This window comes from Pyrgilauda ruficollis, unplaced genomic scaffold (assembly GCF_017590135.1).
Source record: "Pyrgilauda ruficollis isolate IOZ18807 unplaced genomic scaffold, ASM1759013v1 scaffold19, whole genome shotgun sequence".
NCBI classification, from domain to species: Eukaryota; Metazoa; Chordata; class Aves; order Passeriformes; family Passeridae; genus Pyrgilauda; species Pyrgilauda ruficollis.
The window spans coordinates 1,041,665-1,061,730 of record NW_024518095.1 but is presented as its reverse complement, the minus strand read 5'-3'; the positions used below and the strand labels follow the sequence as shown (position 1 = coordinate 1,061,730).

General features: G+C 38.3%; 1 protein-coding gene across 1 annotated transcript in view; it reads left to right on the top strand.

Annotated features, from left to right (window-relative positions):
- Nucleotides 1-20,066, top strand: part of NELL2 (neural EGFL like 2) — a 133,690-nt gene that overhangs the window by 86,340 nt on the left and 27,284 nt on the right. The window contains exons 14-15 of the mRNA XM_041465590.1: nt 9,179-9,301; nt 11,653-11,748. Of these exons, the coding sequence (XP_041321524.1) occupies nt 9,179-9,301; nt 11,653-11,748 (219 nt within the window). The remainder of the gene's footprint in view (nt 1-9,178; nt 9,302-11,652; nt 11,749-20,066) is intronic.

Sequence of the window (20,066 nt, the reverse complement as noted above, 5' to 3'; positions counted from 1 at the left end):
GGGAAAAAAGTGTGTTACCTTGTTCCTAATCCTTCAGAAGGTGAAATTGGGTGAACTTAAATTTTGTCTGCAACATTTCAGTGCCTGAGTAGTAAATAAAGTTGTTGTTGGTGGTAGTCTGAACACATATTACAGTCTGCTTTGAATACCCCAAGCTTACCTTAATACACCTCCCATAGGATGGGCTTCATCTTAGATTGAAGTACTCCAGAGTTGTTCACAGCATCTCTGCTTAAATCCCAACCTTTCCAAAGAGCAGACTTGTGAAGGAAGTAGGGTTACAGAGATGGAGTCATTCTGGGATGATAGTAATAGCAGCAAAATGGAATATCTGGTCAAAGTTTTCTTTTTTCTTAACTTCATTGATTCTAAATTAATATTTTTACTTTTTGAGACCTGAACAATACTGTAGACTTCATATTTGTGGTTTTACTTGTTAGAATTCATGGTGTCCTTAAATAAGGCAGCAAATTTGATGGCAGAGTTTTTCAGATGTGTACAGTTTGCGAAGATGTGCTTATGCAAATATTTATTTATCAATGTAAAATACACATAAGTATCTTATAGGTATTCCAACCTTAATGACTTTATGATCCATGTAAGGGCAGAAGTAATTATTTGTAAGCTTGATAGATGCTAGCAATCGAACTGTGGCAACAAAAACGTGGTGTGATCTGGAAAATCTACATGTGAAACAAGTTAGCCAGTGTCAAGTTTCATACCTACAGCAGTGGGGGAAGGAAGGTGAGAGCTCGTTTCATTGCATCTCCTTTACTGTGCTGCGCAGCTTTTTGTTACAATCAGTTCAGACAGCTCTGCAGGTTATCATCTGGCATCAAGGCTGATCTATCTGAACTGCAGCAGCCAGGAGCACTTCACGGCTCTCAAGGCTGGCTGTGTATGTTAGCTCCTTCCTGGTACTGCACAGTGGTGAGGACTGGCTGTACCATTCTCCCCACGTGCTTTTGTGGCCAGGGAAGGCAGCTGGCACACACTGTTCATAAAGGATACATTTGCTATGCTGTTTTGGTGCGCCTCTGTCAACTATCGGGGGGATTTATGCTAGGGAAAATTGGCTGTATCACTGGAGATGGCATCAAGGCTGGCCAAAGGGGAAAGCAGCAATATTGCCTTACCTTACTATCACTGAAGTATAAAACTTTGTCCCTGTTTTTTAGTAGAGAATTCTCTTCAAAATCAGGTGAGCAACACTTAAAGAAGGGCTCCTCTCCCTAGAGAGCTCAAGCATCTTGTCTTATCAAAAATAGTGCTATCCGTGATATACTGTGAGTGATCTGAGTGTCTGAGTCACAGCACTGCCAGGGAAATGAGAAGAAATACTTCATGGATTAAGACTCTTTCTGCTTTATGAGAATAAAGAAAAAAAGCCCATTTGTTTCCCAGCATTTATGGTTAGGTAAGTTGCTCTAGATTTCTGCAGACAAGAGCAGGATCAAAGCTACAGCAGCATTTCATCCACCACTGTGGTGCCTTGTCAAACAAGTGCTGACTTAGGCAATGGTGCTGTGATGTTATAACTGATATTCCAGGAGCCCCTGAAATGTATTCACAAACACTGGCCACAATGCTATTCCAAAAAGAATGGAAGCAGCACCAGCTGTTTCTAGAGAGTTCTGAGAACTTTACTGTTCCCTGGTAGTTCTGGTTGCTGAGATGTCTTTCTTCTATCACTTTGTACACATCCACCTTCTGTTAACTTTGTGCTGAGAAGTGTTCAGAGGTGTTTTTTATGGAGCCTTCTGGTCATGTGAGTAATCTCTAAATTGTTACTAATGAAATATGAGAACAGGCAGCAAGTTGCCAGCCTCAACAGCAGTCAGGTTACTTTACAGCTTTTATTTGTGTAACAGAAATATGTGTGGGAGGGAGGCCAAATATCCAACGGGTATCTGTTCCTAGTGGCAGACTTGTAATAACATGGAGCCTTTTAGTAAGGAAGCAGTAAATAAAAGGGTTGGAATTAGAAGAATTAAAATAAGCATTTTTCAGTTGGCTGAGGAAATTGTATTTGCTGCTCTAGTCTGGCTGTTCTACTAGTAATAAGTAGGGAGCACCACTAGAGATGCAGAATTTGCTATGATCACTTTTGACATCATAATAGAAGATATTGAAAGCATCGGTTTATCATAAGTGTCTGGGAGGTTTTGTATACAATAAAAGTTGGAATTAAGTAAGATTTACCTAGGAATAAATAGTGCATCTGGCTAGATTAAAAAAAAAAGAGAGAAAAATAAGAGGATGAATCTGTGGAGAAAGTCTGGAAAGTGTACTCAATGAAATACATTTTAAAAGATAGAAACCTCATTTTAAAATGTCACTGGTGAAAGATACTAAGAGATCAGTTTGAATTAAGGCAAAAAGAAGTGGGTGACAAGGTCCTTGTCAAGGTCTAGACTGAAGTCTCATAAGGTGGGATTTTCAAAATCATTTTGCATTTATGCTACGATCCTGCCATTGTAATCAGTGGGAGTTACAGACATTCCTTTAGGGGAAACAGTAGGGTCTCTGCTAAATGCTTTCAAAAATCCTTCTTTTAAACGTTTCTGTTGAAGAGGGAATATAGAAAATGGCAGACTTGAAAGAAAGTGGAGATAAATTAAAACTTTTTTAACTTTAGCTGTCAGGCAAAATATTCTTTAATATATTTACTCTGCCTAACTGGTTGAAAAGTATAAAAATTACAGGATGTTACATTGAGTAACACTGATTAATATTGCAATAGAAGTCTTCATGAGAGGAGTGTATTTTGTAAAAATATGTATTATTCCATGAAATTGGAAATTAAAAAACACATTTTGAGAAGGGTGTATCTTAGGTGGGTTTAACAAAGTCAAAGTGATTTGATGAAGAGATGTAGAGGAAGATGGAGGGAATACGGGTAGGCCTGCCATGACGTTTTATTTTACATATTATATAGATAAATTTTTATTTATATTATATATTTTATCTAATTTAATGTATTTCGTATATAACTATTTATATATTATATATATATATTAGTGTATTTTTATATTTTATCTATAATTTTTACCCATCAACTTGCCTTTTTTGTTTCAAACCATGGCTTTTGCCCTTCTGAGTCTCTCCCTGATCCTGCTATGGGAGGGAGCAAGCAGCTGCTCTACAGAAATTGTCATTTATTACTGCACTGAAGAAATAATTAGAAAATGAGGAACAAGAACAGCATGGATATATGGGAATATATAAAGACAAAAATCAATCAAGCAACAGAATTACCAGGGAACAAACTCTTGCAGACCTGGCTTTTGTTGTCCCCAGCTTTGAACTGAAGCTGCTGGTGGTCATTAATGATTAAGGGTAAACTGTGTGATGTTAATTCTACGAGTAATTAAAACATAGGTTTTATTTTGCATTCAAATTAGAAAAAAAAATGAATTGGGGAATATCAATCAAAAATTTTAACAATTATATGGAAAATATAAAATCATAGACTCTTTTAGGTTGGAAAAGTCCTTTAAGATCATGAAGTCCCGCCCAGCACTGCCAAGTCCACCACTGAACTATGTCCCTGAGTGCCATATATACATGTCTTTTAAATGCCTCCAGGGATGGTGACTCAAACACTTCATTGGCCTGTTCCAGTGCTTGACAGCCCTTACAGTGAAGAATGTTTTTCTAGTATCCAATCTAAACCTCCAAGCACAACCTGAGGCCAGTTTCTCTTGTCCTGGTGCCTGCTACTTTGGAGATGAGACCGAGCCCTCACCTGTGTACAACCTCCTGGCAGGTGGATGTGGAGAAGGTCCTCCTGGTCCTCCTTTTCTTCAGGCTAAACAATCCCAGTTCCCTGAGATGCTCCTCATAAGACTTCTTCTCTTGTCCCTTTACCAGTTTCAGTGCCCTTCTTTGGACACTTTCCAGCAAATAGTTCAATAAAGTTACAGCATTTGCTCTTTAAAAATAGTGTGGATATACTGGGATTTAAATTAACTCTGCCAATTAGAGTTTAAATGAGTTAATATGAAGTCTTAAAGAGATTAACCATCTGTCATTTCTCAAATGATCTTAATGGAATAAGTCTTCCATATTACACATATAATTGCTACTAATTTTTGTCTTGTACATGAACTATAGGTGGGGAAAAAACCCTTGTAATTAAAATAAACTGTAAGTGGGCATTTAAGTGTGTTGGCTATTGATAATTCAGCTAAATCTTATCTGTTGTCACTGCCACATCAGATAGCTAGCTGGTCACCATGCTTCTGTAGTTCTATACCAAATCAATGGGAAGGAGACAGAAGACCAAAGTAATTTCAACTTCTGAATGCAGAGAGATCAAAAGGGAAAAATACCTAATATATTCTCTTTATTTAAATTGTTTTAATTTAATCTGGGTTCACAAGTTCTTTGCTCAGCAATGGATATCTGTTGTATCATGTTACAAGATTACAATTGCAGGGATGTATTCTATTTCTATTTTTGGGAACTTTTATGCATTTCTGCACCTTAAAGATGATCTCAGCTCTTATTTTCAAGGGTTGTTAATGGATGGTTCAGGAAAACTGCCAGCATAACATTTTTCATCCCTCAGTAAGGGATGCAACTCAGTCGTCATTCCTATTTGCTATTGGATTGGATTATGACTTTTTTTTCTTAGACCTTTTCAGAATTTGGACACACAAGGCAAATATTGGGAAGGCTTGCAGTGTGCATGTAGGAAATTCTCTACAGGCATTTATTTTTAATCATAAAACACATAGGAGCTGATGGGGCTGATGTTGCATAGTGCGAATGAGGAGACAGGTGCCACACCTTGTGGACAACATATTAAATTTTACTAAGTTCAGCAAGAATCTCTGCACAGATAACAAATTTGGAAAGACAGGTCCCCAGCTGTCACTGCATTGAGATGCATAACAGCATCTAGTGGGTCTGGATCAGTTTATTCCACCAGTCTCACTTTGTAGGGTACAGTACTTCACCCTAGATACCCTTCTGAAGTAAAGTTTTCCTCAAACAAGCAATGTGGAATATGCCGAAATAGTATTTCAAAATAAATCAGAATAAAATAAAATTCTCCACCTTTACTGTATGTGCCTGTATATATATAGATATGTATGTGTATATTTGTGTGTATATAATGTATTTGCATACACCAATATGCAAAAGTAAATCAATTGCATCATCACATAATTTTTGCCTTTTAAAGTTGTCTGTGTTCTAAGAATTATTTAATGAGACATGCATAAGCACTTACTATTGTTATTACCATGAGGCAATAGCAAATTTTGGAGTTGAAATTTTTTCTCTATCTAGAAAGATCTCATTTCAGAGGTAGTTTAGTCAATATAAATAGGGTGTTTAAAACTTCATTTGATTCCCAGAACAGAGAAGTTATGAATTTCAGCATTGTTGACCATAAGTCCTGGACATTGCAAAATGGATTTCAGATATATTACATAACAAAGCTTTAGAATTCATTGAAACTAGTGCATTTGGTCTTTGTACAAGGTCTTTATGCAAGTTCAGGTTGGAAAATCATTAGAATTTGTCTGCAAAAATATTTTTATTTCTTTGCCTCTGTAATACTATTTTCCCCAGCCTGTTCCTATCTCCATTATAGTGTGCATTGAAATAAGTATGGAACATTCATTAAATGTGTTACATGATTTCTAAAGTTTTTTGAAATAAATGGCCTTGAGAAATAAAATTTAAATATTTCTAAATCAGGTCAATAATGTTTCTAGACTGGTTTTTGAACTTAAAAACCATATTGCTGGTTGTCTTTTAATGATTCTTTCATAAATTGATTTTTTGCTTCTTTATAATGCATGGTCCTATCTGCTTCTGTAGTTTCAGATTTGGTATTTAAGATTGCTCAGCTCAGGCTCTGCAATTTTCTCCTTTTTCTTTAAGGTGGCTTTCCAAATGTTTGATTAAAAAAAGGAACCAAAGTGATAAGCATAAATCAATGAAGAATTATGAACAGAGCACCACCCTTTTTATTAAGAATAAGTATTTCTGTTTTAATAAAGCTGAACAATCTGTCTTGTTATCACTAGTGATAAACCTGTTTCTGGTGGTCTCTAAATTGGTGTGGGTAGTGTGCCAAGTGCTGAAAGAATAGATGTAGTGACATGGTTTCTCTACAGGATTTTTTCAGAGGTAGTTTAACCATGCAAGCAGTCCATAAAAGAGCCACTCCTGAAATGTAAGCTGTCTGCACTCTTAGGTGTCACTGTAGAAAGCAATATGAAGAAACACTGTGTTTAAATGGTTTTAAGTGTGTTATTGAAGCTAAGATCAGATGATACAGAGGAACAATGTTAGATGGATTGTAAAAACCACTGATCCATGTTTTTGCTGATTTTTTGTATTCCAGTTGTATAAAAATCTCCTTTAATTGAATTACAGATTTTCTCCTAACTCTGAAACATATTCTTCCTAAAAATGACATGTAAACTTCAATCCAGGAATCATTTATCAAACCATGAATTTTTCATGAGTCAGTAATATGTGATTTCAATAAAAATAGACCTAAAGTTTGAGCAGATAACCACAGAAGAAGTGATGGCTGTTTCAATACAGTTTGTACAGAAGCATGCTCCATCAACTTTCTTACCTGAGGATAAGAAACCCTGAAGCTTACATAGAGTACGATACCAGGCATATTACCTTTACATCTAAGTCCTGCTATTTAACTGATGGAAAGTTAATTTTATTGATATTGTATGCTTTAAGAAAAAAAAAAAAATCCATCTTCAAAGACTCAGTAGTTTTCCTTACCCCCAGAAAACGAAGTCTAAGGAGGGCACACTCAAATGTGGCGGCCATCTCTTTATATGGAGGATGTTCATCTGTGCAGATGATCTTCAAGGCTCTGCTCCTGCAAATCTTAGTGGGCTTTCAAAGCTGCTCCAGCCACACACAGAGAGCCCTTCCTCCTGCTGTGGCAGTCTGCAATCACCTGCTGCCCTCTAATATACTCTTTTCCCTCGTTAAGAGCTGCTGTACATGTCAGGGATGTTTCTGCATTCCTAAGGCATAAGATGGATCGCTATGCTTCCTCTTTGAGCATGATACTTAATTTGTCAAATGTAGTTATTTAGGCTGAGTTTACCACTGTGATGTATTCCTTCTCCTGAGATCCCAAGATAATGGCTTTGCAGGGTATTTTGGCCTGCTGAATAAGTTTCACACATTCCCATGGTTATTTTCTTCTTGTGTGTTGTTTAAAAATTATGAAATAATTAATATTTAAGTAAAAAACATATTTAAATAATATCAAAATATTAGCATAAAATAAGAAAGACAGGATACTGCTACAGTATAGATTACACTTGTTAACCAAATTTTCATGACAATTGCTTTATTTTTCCATTATGAAATGGTTTCACATAAATGCTGTTTCAGCCAGCATAAGAGATTTCACTATGTTAGGAGGTCAGAGTCAAATATTGTTGAGTGGATTTTAAAGGGGCTGGATCATTTGGTGAACAATAACAATTTTGGTTATTCATGTTGAGAGCAAAGTAATTAAATCTCCTGCTGGAGGGCAAAGGCCTGCAGCCTGTGCTCTGCTGCATCCAGTGAGGGTTGAAGAGAGCATGATCTGTGATACAAGAGACACAAGTCCCTGTTTAGAACAGGCATAGGTTAATGTTACTAAAAACCACACAAATAAACACTCAACAACAGCAAACCCACAAAAATAAAACTAAACTTGTGTAGCATTTAAAATGTATTATTAGTTATACTGAAAGTGAAAGTTTCCTCCTTTTAAATAACAGGTCCTTGCCATTATTAGAGGAAAATTTGCCTCTACTGATGGATTGGGTATGTGTCACTCTGCCAGTTTTATACTCCTACAGTTTACGGCCACTATTGAAATAGCACGTTGAAAATTTCCATAGTGATTTGCAAATGTTAAGAAATTAATTTTCTTGACAACTCAGTGGGATATGTGCAGTCGTTATTTATAAAGAGGAAGATTCAGAGCAGTCTTCCCCCTCAAAATGGGGGAAGAAAGAGCATCTGATTCCAGATTTAAGACTTGTGCTAAATGGCCAGAACTGGTCTAAGCTGCACTAATAAAATTCACTAAAACCTGGGCGGAATGGTTGCTATGAAAACTTCACATGCAGGTTAGTCCATGTGTGCTGATTAAAATTAGATGTCTTTATGTTCCCCAAACAGCTGGTTTTCCTGAAATTTAAATTTCAGGGCTCTGTAATTATATGTGGATAGATGAGTACTGTTCATTTAACAAAAATGCAAGGAGTATTTCCAGAAGATGGAAGCATTTTATTTTGACACCTGCAGACTAAGATACTGCATTTTGAAAATAATAGAGCTTTTAATGTATCATTTTGAAATTACACTTTAGGTCATCTTATTTTTAGACTGCATTTACCATTTCTTAAAAATCACAAACGAAAACATTAAAAAGTTCTATTACCTAAATACTTAAGCAGTGCGCTTTTTTTTTTTTTTTTTTTTCCTCAGATTAAGTAGTGCACTGCAAGCCAGCACAAAATCAGATTCTCCAGACTGTTAATTTATTCCCAAAAGGGATATTTCCTAGTATGTCCTAGTCACCAGACTGAGGAGTCTCATCCATCACACTCCGGTGCTAGGACATGCCGTGCTAGAAGCCCCTTGAAAAGCAGGCAGACCTTTGTTTCCAGGTTATTTATTTCATCTAAATAAAGTGCTTTGTATGGGCCGAGGAGAGGGAAAATACGGGCTGCACTTCGAAGACCTGCCTTCTGCTAACCATGCCGTTTGCAGTTTGGAGCGTGCGTCTCACACCGTTAGTCAGCTTTCTGAAGGAAACCCGAAGAATCCCACATAAGATCAACCTGCATGAATAAATTATACAGTAGAAGTAGCATATGGTTTTTCAGTATGCTAGCCAGCTCTTTGGCAAATGTTTAAGAGAATACTGTAGCCCACATGGAAAGTGTAATGATGGTGGCTCCCTGTTAAAGGGAGTGGAATTACGCTGCAGTGCAGTTATTACATACTAGTATGGGATAAAAATAAATACTCTGGCTATCCCATGGTTACGTGTTCATCCTATTGCCAGTAAATGCTACTGTGTTTCTCTCTTTTTAATCTGGAAACATATACAAAGCTACTACTTTGTTGTGACTTTAAAAATTCAGGACCACCCCATTCTTGCTTCCCTTTTCAGAGCATGACGAATGTGTAACAAACCAGCACAACTGTGATGAGAATGCGCTCTGTTTCAACACCGTGGGCGGGCACAACTGCGTCTGCAAGCCGGGTTACACGGGAAATGGTACCATCTGCAAAGGTAAGCTGCTGGAAACCTGCTCCATCATTGTTGATGTAATTGTGGTCCTTTGCCTTGAATAAGGCAGACAAAATGCCAGGCTAGGCACTTGGGTCCTTCATCCATATGATCTTCATAGGCGTATATACACTGACTTTGCATTTGGTAGTTTGCAGTAATTTGAAGATGACGCGTATATAGATAGTAGGCTCTAAAATTTGAAGTAGTTATGTTTCATTTTTTGTGTCAGCAGTTTCTATACATGGTACACCATTCAAGGAAGCCTACAGTTACCAAGAAACTTACGTCTGTGAAAACATTGTCAGGTTTACATTGTCTGTGGTCAATGACTTGCTGTTTTACTTGGATGAACTAAAAATTGTTTGGTATGTCTTGTTAACCTAAGTGAGAAAAGCAGTAGACATGGGCATACAAAACTTTCACTAGAAGTGAGGCAGTGTTTTCTAGCATGTTTTCTAACATTCTGATTCACTGCTAAATATTAGAACTTAAATTTCTAGTCTTAAAAAGATGCTTTCCCAGAGGTACAGTGCTGCTTTTATTCCTGTTGCATTTCACATCAGAAGAAATTATACTTGGTAGCTGGCCCCAAATCCTTGGAATTTCTCAAGTTCTGACCACAGGATGTAGCGCGTGCTTGAAAATAAAAGTAGTGTAGTTGTAGGGGAATGAGCTCAGATGTGAGAAGTGGGACAGATGCAGCAATATCATACCCAGTGTTCGTTGAGGTTGGGTCTTGGTGCTCTTGATTTCTTAGATGTCAGAATCTAAAGGTCCAGAGCTAACATTGGTAATGTCACATAGATACCTTCTGCTGCTGTCTATTGCCAAATCTAAGGAACCCAGAACTTCTGTAATTGCTAAGTCTGATTAAGGTCTTAGCACTAGTTGTTCCATCGCCTGATTAACAGTACAATTTTTCTATATATACCAAAGACAAGCTCTTTGTAAAACATGTCAGCCAGGTTCACTTCCAGTCAAACATGTGGGTAGAGGGACATGTGTCAGCAAATATGTCCTTTTGTGCTGGGCTCTCTGGGGAATAAGAAGTCTTACCTGATGAGGTATAAACGTATGTCCTTTTGTGCTGGGCTCTCTGGGGAATAAGAAGAAAGACTTACCTGATGAGGTATAAACCCAAAGAACACAGCTGTTTCAGAAGAACACAGCTCTCTCCTGCCCTGTGCTTGGTAGAGTCCCAAATTCTTCTGCTAGAGGGGAGTCAGCTACTAAAAGTTTCTTTGGGTCAAAGAGAAGGTGCATAACCCTGTAGCACTGTGTTCAGCTCTTCTGAGTAAGAGCTCTGACTGCAGATCTGACAATCCAGAGGACACCTGACGCCACTGTGAAAGAAAAGTATATCCCTGCCCTCCCTCCTCAATATCAATAGCTGCCCCCATGTCTCAGGCAGCTTTTCATGCACTGCGCTGCCAGCTGCAGTCCTGTGCACCATGCACTCCTGGATAGGGAAGCTTAGATGTCTCAATGACAATGGTCCCATGCGACAGGGCTGGTGTCTCAAAACTGAGAGCTGGATAGCTCAGATCTGTAAGTTTTCTCTCAGGTGAGCATAAGACCTCATCAGTGGTGCTGTTACACAGGGCAGCTGCAAACCAAAGCCTGGCACCTCTGGCTGGTTACAAGTGCAGGGCTAGACCAGTGCCCCAAAGCAGCTCCTTGTCTTGGTTATAATTTCCAGATGCCTAGTTTCACCTGGCCAGAGCATTTCCAATTCCATATTGCAGATGCAATCAGAACAACTAACAGCTACTATGTTTTCAAGCAGAGCAGGTTGCATTTCTGGGTCCACAGGAGTGGCTCTTGAAAGCATGCCCAAGAACAAACCCAAGGATTGACTTTAAGCTGTAAATGCTAAAAGTTTCGAAGTTCTTCAGAATCCCTTCAGACAAAATTAGTATTTGTATTGTTTCTATTAAATTACTTAACAAAGGACTGAGGTAGCCAGACAGTTTAATATTCAGTTGTGCCTGTTAAATTCAGGCCTTTTTTTGGGCAGCAGAACAGACCAGCGCTGCCCTAGGAGGAGTCTGTTCCAAGGGAAGATGTTGCCTTTCGTTGCTTCCCAGTGCATGTGAAGGAGCACATATGGGAGCTGTTGTCTTCAGATGATTTACTCTAATCTCCTTCTGTAGCTTGTCAGCCCATCTGGCCAGGGAGGCAGGGGGGCCATAAACCATCTCTTTGTGACCTCCATCCTTAGGAGAAGGCAGTCTCTGCACTCTGTACCGCACGGGCAGCGTTCTGTGCCAGCCTGCTGGCAGACTGTGTCCACCTGCGGGGTTGCTGAGTGTGATTCTCTTACCCTTACATTGTGATTTTGCATTTTGCAGCATTTTGCAAAGATGGGTGTAGGAACGGAGGAGCCTGTATTGCTTCCAATGTGTGTGCCTGCCCACAAGGCTTCACTGGGCCCAGCTGTGAAACTGGTAAGATGATAACTTAATTTACAATGAAGATAATCCAAGGAGGATGTTTGAAGTAATCCAAGAATAAAGGAGAATTTAAGGTTATGCCCTAAAAGAGGAAGCTGCTACTAAAACATTACTCACTGTTCTTGTATGCTTCCCAAGAGGATATATTACAGCAACTCTAATTAGAAGCACATGGACTGTAAAAATTAGCACATGAATTAAGACATCTTAGGTTTTGATGTTTCATAATTAATAAGATTATTATGGACTTGCTTTTCACCTCAAATGGCCTTTGGTGTCTCATGTAAATAACAGATAATCTGATATCTGGAAATAAATTTGAGTAACTGATTACTTTTGTGCTGTATATGTGTTCCTGGTTCAGTAACTCACCTTCATTTGCACTCTTATTTGAAGACTTGTGATTAACCCAGCTTACTTTACTCAGTCTTAAGGCAGGTTTCAGTGTTCCTACTGCTTTTAGCTCCTTTCACAAGCATTCCTTTATTTTCCCCTGCTACTCCTGAGGCTAGCAGTACCACAAGGCTTTGTTTTAGAACTTTATTTTTTAAGTCTTGGATATAATCAAATTATATTGACCAGCAGAGTATGTAGAATGTTAATTCTTAGCATCTCAAGTGCCTGTAAATAATTTTTCAAAGTTCAAATTAATAGCTTCAGCACCTTTATTGCTGTAGAATTTTTAAATGCATTCTAAGCATACTTGCCTCCAGGAAGTAAAGGGAGAAAGCTTTCTTAGATTAATTGGCTTCAGTATGCCTAATAAAAGGGCAGTCTGCCACCTATGATTGACTATTGTTGCTGTTCTATATTGCCTTCAATAAATCTTCCAAACAGTGGAAAGGAGGTCATTTGAGCAAGTATTGCTTTCATCTGACTTGTAATCCTATCTTGTTTAATGAAAAACACAGACCAGTCTGAATTCTGTATTATCTGGTCTATTTGAGAGGTGAAAAATGTGGTTGTTTTCATTCTTCTGTATTTGATCAGATATTCCCACAAAGCACACGAGGGCTGCTGTGTGAAAAGCAGTATCCTAATTGCTCATCTATTTCTAAAACAATGTTAAAAGAGCAAGTTTTCAAGTATTGCTCACTATTTCACAGACTGTACATACCATAGTACAGGGTACCAAGGTCGCTCCATTGTAACACTGCTTGGAACAAATTGTATGCTAAGATATTGCTCAAGTATTAAAAGAGTTAATTTGTTTTAGTGATAGCTGTTTTATATGCTCCTTGAACTGCGGTCCTGTTCTCAACTAAATATAACATGTATAGTTTCAAAGTGCATAATCATCTTTTGCAGCTTTGTACTCCTATCTGAAGTGTGCAGACTAGAAGCATATTCTCTTTAGTCTCCTTCTATAGTCAATATTAATAGCCACTATTGAAGAGAGATTTTACTGGCTTTTTAGAATTGACCCTGGAAGTCCTGTCTGTACTCCCTTCTTTATAGGACAATCCAGGGACACTCAGTCCCCAGTCCAGTAAATTCAAGTACCTTAAGCTAACTGAAGTTAGATTAACTGCAATCAGCTCCAAATGTCTTTCAAAAGAATCTGAACTGCTGGCCTAACTTCCATCCTTCCTGCCCTTCAGGAAACACACAGGGAGGCAGACAGAGGCTTGGAGCACATCTTGTGCCTTTCTGAATACCTGATCTCAAGTTAGTATGGTGGTGACCTGATATCACATAGCTAGTGATAATGTTGCTATGATGTGCAGCTAATTTGCCAGCCCCAAACCAATTTCATAGCTCAGTTTTCTGAGGAGAAGACCCTCTCTCCTCATTTCCCTCTCTCTTTCATTTCTGTTGAAAATGGTATTTTTTTCCTGCTGTAGAAATAAATAATGCTAGAGGTCAGCCACAGGAGCACAGGTCTGGTCACCTTATGTGGAGACAATATGCAGAGTAGGATTGTCATCTACTTCTGCATGGCTTTGAAACATGCAGTCTGAAATACAGTGAGAGTGGCAAATGGAAGAAGTATCTGGTGGGTAAAGAGTAAAAGCTGATTATTTTTTGAGACTGCACTGTAAGAATGAGGGTGCTGTATATAGCCTTAAAAGAAAACTGGAGCTTCAAAGAGTATACATTCACTCATAGTGAATGTAGCAGAGTTTGCTGAAGGTGCTTCTTCTCGTTAGGCTTGAAATGTTTCAGGATGTTCGTACTACAAATAATTTATGCGGGAAGCTTCCCTTTGAACAGTCTCTGTATCTACAAAGGTGATGCAATCTTCTCTAGGCAGATGTCTTCCACTGCGATCGCATACAGAGAAGGGGGAGGATTCAGGTAAAGGTGCCAAATCTGTTTTAAAATTGCACATCACTTATTTCTGCTTATGCTACACATATTTTAAATGTGCTTATTGAAGAATCTTGGGATTTTAAACTTAAAATATTCAGTTATGTAGACATTGTCAGCAGCTGCTGAACCTATGAATTAATTAGCAGGAGCTTGAATCCACACCCCAACAATAACCTAGAAAATGCAATCATCAGTTCTTACTGTTTCCTTCTGTAAAAGGTGGTTTAAGAGTTCTGTTTAAATAATTTCTCAGAATCATAGAAAAGAAAGGATGACGTTGGAAGGGACCTCTGGAGATCATCTTGTCTCACCCACCCTGCTCAGAGCAGGGTCAAATACGGCTGGCTTCTACAGCTAGCATACAGGACTGTGCCCTGTTGGATTTGGAGTGTTTTTAGGGTTGGAGACTCCACAAGTTCTCTGGGCAACCAATGCCAGTGTTCAATCACCCTCAGAGTACAAAAAAAATATTTTCATTATGTTCACATAAAATTTGCCATGTCCCTAGTCCCTTTTCTGGACATGTCTGAGAGTTTCTAGCTTCTTTCAACATTGTTAGGTATTTATACACAGTTATAAGTTTCCTCTCAGCCTTTTCATTTCCAGGCTGAACATCTGAGCTCTATTAGCCTCTCCTGCTATGACAGATGCTCTAATCCATTAATCATCTTCACTGCACTTCACTGGATTTGCTTCATGTCTTTCCTGTACTAGGGAAAACAGTGCAAGATCCAGCACTCCGGAGAGAATCCTAGCACCATGAAATAGGGGGGCACGATCATGTCCCATGACCTGCTGGCAATATTCTTCCTAATGCAGCTCTGGAGGCTGCTGGCCACCTTTGCTGCAAGTGCACAATGCTGCCTCATGTTCAGCTCCTGTCCACCAGCTCCTCCAGATTGGTTTCTATCAAGTAGCTTTTCCACTGCCCTTCTGGTGCCTGAGGTTGTTTCTTAATTGTTGTAGGACTTTGTATTTCCCTCTGAACTTGAAGACATTCCCAGTGGCCAGTTTCTTCAGCCTGCTGAGGTCCCTCTGAATGTCACTAAAACTATCTGGTGTAGCAACTTCTCCAAATTTCCTATAATCTGAAAATGTGCTGAGGGTGCTCTCTGCCTTATTGTGCAGATGACCCAGCAGTCCTGGCCCAGCACCTGGTGTTTACCTGTGTGTATGTTGATAAGTGACTAGTCTCCAAATGCATGTTGTACAGCTGATTAGAGCTCTCTGATGCTGGGCACTTTGCAGGTTTTCTGTCTAACTCGCTGTCCATTTATTTAGCCTGCACTTTTTATCTTGTCTCAGGATGTTATGTGAGTATCAAAAATTTTACTAAGATAACCAACATCTACTGCTCTTCTCCCTTTCATCAAACCTAGTCATCTTACTTTAGAAGGCTCTCAGGTTGGTCAGGCATGATTTCCTCTTCATAAATCAGTGTTGACTGTTCCAAATTACTTTCTTGTCCTTAATCTGTTTAGAGGATACCATAATCTTCCCAGGGGTGGAGGTAAGGCTGACTAACCTGTAGTTCCCTGGATCCTTTTCAAAGATAGGAAGGACATTTGCTTTCTTCCATTTCTGAGGACCTTCTTTCAGTCACCCTGACCTTTCGAAGACAATTCAGGTTGGCCTCAAGTGTGACATGATCCAGCTTCCTCAGTACTTCTGGGTGCATCCAATCAGGTTTGATTGACCTGTGTTTTTTTCCATTTTATTTAGATATTGATCCTTCACCACCATGGGTAGATTTTTCTTGCTTCAGACAGAATTTTCCACTGGTCTTGGTGAGCTGGGACACCTGAAGGCAAATCTTACCTAAAAAGACCAAAGTAAAGAAGGCATTGAGCACCTCGCTGTTTAGAATTTCCTTTCCAAAACCCATCCTTGCATACTCAATCAGTATTTATATCTCTCCCAAAACCTGAGAGGGATGATGCTGTCCATGCTTAGGTCCTGTCTGTGCAGCCTAAACTCAGTGCTGCTTTTCCAAAGAGAAGTCCTGTGTAAGTAAAAATGGTTCCATAATTTTTTTTCTTTCCAAAATGGTGCTTCTGGGACATCAGTAGGAGCCTCATTTCTGTTGGAAACATAAGAAGGGGAATCACCTGTTAGTGCTGGTTGGCTGTTTCAGTGTGCTGTATTCCCTGTGGACTGTCTTGCAGTTAACAGAGCACAGAGCTGTTACAACACCTTGCATGATCTGTTAGGAGCCTTTTAGATTAATCATGACCTGTGCCATGTGGAGATGGACCAGTGGAATGAGGCAGAAGATGGAAGAATCATATACAGGTATATCAGCCTTTTTTAAAAAATGGTATTAAGCCATAAAAAATTAGGGTAAAAGTCATCAAGTCACAAAAATGAGTAGTAGAATTTCTGTGTCTCCTCCCAAAGGATACAGATTGAGACATTATTAGTGTTGGGGATACATTAATTGGCTTAGGGAAGTGGGGTTTATCTATTAAAAAAATTTAAAGTTTTATAAGGCATACAAGCAGTTTATCAAGTAGAGCAGCTTTCTGCAGCTTAGAGATGAGACTACCAAATAAATCTAAATACATTTGTGCCTGGTAAACTTTTTCAAAATACTTGAATTAATTCTATCTTCTTTGATTGCAAAATTATGAATTGTTCAATTGGCATTTTTAAGTGCTTGCTTAAACTGTATTTGAAGTGTGTTATGTTTAGAACTCAGAACAGGATGACTCTGTTAGATTTGCTTGATGTTACTGCAACTCTCCTTTAATCTGGTGACAGAGTTTTAAGAGTGGACCTGTTCTCCTGCTATATATGCATATCTGCTAGTGTATGCATACAAGATTACTGCATTTTTGCTGCTTGTCATCTTCTTTTTTTGAGTTTCCACATTTGTTTTGTGCTTTGAGTCTTCCTATGGACAGCTTTTAATTATGCATAAGATAAAAAAGCAGAGTTTGCTACTAGTAGTGTTTTGATGTAGTTTTTGTTAACAGGTGGCTGCAAGTTTTTGGATGATTTTCTGCTATTTGAATTTCCTGCTAATGAATTTTCCTTGGTTATTGCAGGAATCATGTCCACCTGTTACTAAACAATCCATGTTCAAGCTGCTGAAAATAAACTGGCAGACAAAGCTGTTACCTTTGAAAACAACAATTGAGAAAAATTTTAGCTTACAGTGAGTGATGGATGAGGGTGAAATGACCCTCTCTCACCTGAGCTCCTATCAGAAATAGCCAAAGTCAAGGAAAAGATATTATTTGAATCTCTGTACTTTCTCCTTTTTCTTTTCCATGTATGGAAAACTTCCCCTTAAGGGATGTTGCTAAAACTAATTCTTGCAACATTTGTAGTTCAGTATGCCGAAATATGACTCAGACATATTTTGTTTTGATAAATAATGGTTGTGGATCAGATCTTGTCAGCTTTGTGCTACTTTCTATATAAGCTAAATAAACGATATAAACTAAATAATTAATATGCATAACTGTTACTCTTCTCAGAAAATCCAAATTAGTTTTTTCATTAATAATAACAGGCCTCTGGTTATTAAAGGGTATTTTTACTTCTATTTCAAAGAAAGCTTGTGAAAATCTTCTAATTATGATTTCTCAGTTATTAGGAAAAATATTTTATTGATATTGGAAAAGAAGACTTTGTCAAAGTAACCAGAGAGCTTGTTAATTTGGCTGAGTTTGCAAAAATAAAGTGTTTTAATACTTTTAGCATGACAAGAGAACTGCTTCCATTTAAGTTCTTGAACTCTTGTGTTCAGTTAAAACAACCACCATCATCTTGTGGCCAGGTAAGCTCTGAAGGTAAAGCTGTGACACAAATGGTATTTGAAGCCTATAGAGTTTGAACCAAGGCTTTAAGAACCAAAATTACTTTTGGCAGAATTCTTAAGAATTCTTGGCTACAGTATCCGTAAGCTGTGAGAGTATCACTGTCAAAACTTTCTGAGCAACTCAGGAATCTGCCATTTGCTCAGTTTTAAATTACTGATAACAGATTGGGATTTATAACAGTAATACCAAGAGGCTGAAATTTGTGGTCTAGGTATGCAAGGTCCTGCACAAAGCTGGGGTAAGACGTGTGCCCTTCATATTCTAGCAGGGGAAGCTGTTGTGTCCTGGGGTAGATGAGAACAACAACCAACTCTTTGAGCAGAAAGCATATTAGAGTTAATATTTTCATTCTCTGAAATCCTTAAGGGATTGCTGGGGGGTTTAGCGAAGGAACAAACAAAAGAAGGGAGGAAGAGAAGTGGAATAATAAGGGAACACAGGCATGGACTTTCCAAAGCAAGAGTTATAGGAAGAAGGGATACCTCCCCTGTTTAATTTGTTTTCATAGTCCACTGGACTTGTTTGGAATTTGGTGTCTTGAGTATTCAGGCTCCTGGTTTTGGGCTCCTAAGTTTGAAACTTAGAGGATACTTTTGTCAGGGAATGTTTTATTTACATTAAGGATTTGACTTCAATTCGTGGAAATAAGAGGGAGTTGAGCTACTCTACAGAGTCTGAAAAAACTTTTGCAAACAAATAGTCCTTAAGCATGATTTGCAGCATAAAATATTTTAGTAGATGCCAGTGTGCCATAAGCCTTTGGAATCACTGAAAGTGTGGCATTTCAACAACAGTAATTTTCAAAGTTTGTGAGCTATTATAAACTTTTCCTTTGGTAAAAAAAAAAAAAAAAAAAAAAATATGCCCTTTACTACAAGTCCAGCTCATTGCTGGACTTTGTTGCCATAACTTTGGGGAATCACTGCCATTTTTCTTCTTTGAGTACTCCCAAGTGCTCTCCATTTTCTTGGCTTGTCTCCTAGCTTCTTGCCGTGATGAAATTTGGATATGTGGCATGTTGGGTTCAGAGGTTTCAGCTTTCCAGCCATAGCTTAAATGTAGATGAAAACACAGAGTTCTCAATATCCTGTTTAAACAGGCTTACCTTAAACTTTAACAGTAAATATCTAACTGTGCTTTCTATCCTTGGGAGCTGAATCTCTGAAATGAAAACACTTCTGAATTACGCTTCATTTAATTAATATCTTCTGTGGTTTCCATTTCAGCAGAAAGAGAAAGGGCCCAGTTGCTAAAAATAATGTAATTATTTTGCTGAGGATGTTGAAACATGCTTTAGAAATTGCATCTCTGCTACATAAAGTCACTACTCAGCTTGCACAGGCTGAGTAATGAATAGTCTGCATTACAGTCTTGCCCTTCTCAAAGATGGCTATGTTGCACCTCAGCTACTATTTCAGAAGCGAGAACAGTGCTTGGGCTAGCCTTGGTTTATTGAGGTAGTGCACATAGCTAGTGTGTTTAGTGTTGCCTGTAGGAAAGGCAGACAGTAGAATCATGAGCAAACATATGGGAAGAATCCTGTAACATCAGCTTCTGTGTCTTCTTTAAGCATAGTGGCTAGTTCTAACTTACACTAATATATCACTATGACAAATTTCCAGTCAGTTGATATGAAACCCTGATAATGAATTCTGAATATGTAATTTATATTCTGCAGTCCTATCACTGAACTACAGTTATGCAATTTGAAATAAGCATCCACAGGTAGAATTTTTTTGGCGACTTGAGGAGAGGTTAGCAGGATATGGCTGTATGAGGTATTTTCTTACAGAGGCATATAAATGTACCAGTCATCTCAGTGATAGCATTACTGCTTTCCTTGTGGTTGCAAATTTTTTTAATGCTTTCAAAATGTAAGGTGAGTTTTGAAAATTAAAAAGAACTTGTAAGGAGTAGGCTAAAATCAACACAGTAGTTTGCACAGTCACTTTACTATAATTTTTGTGTTGCCCAGGGTGAAAACTATTAAACTTTACCTTCTGAGCCACTGTATGTCGTAGCTACTTAGGCACTGTATGTGCATAAGAGCAATGACTCAAATACTGAGCTGGGCTTCCAGGAACTATCTAATCCAATATCTTGGTGGTGGTGTCACTGAGTCCTTTCAGAACTTGGATACATACATATATATATATATATATATATATATTT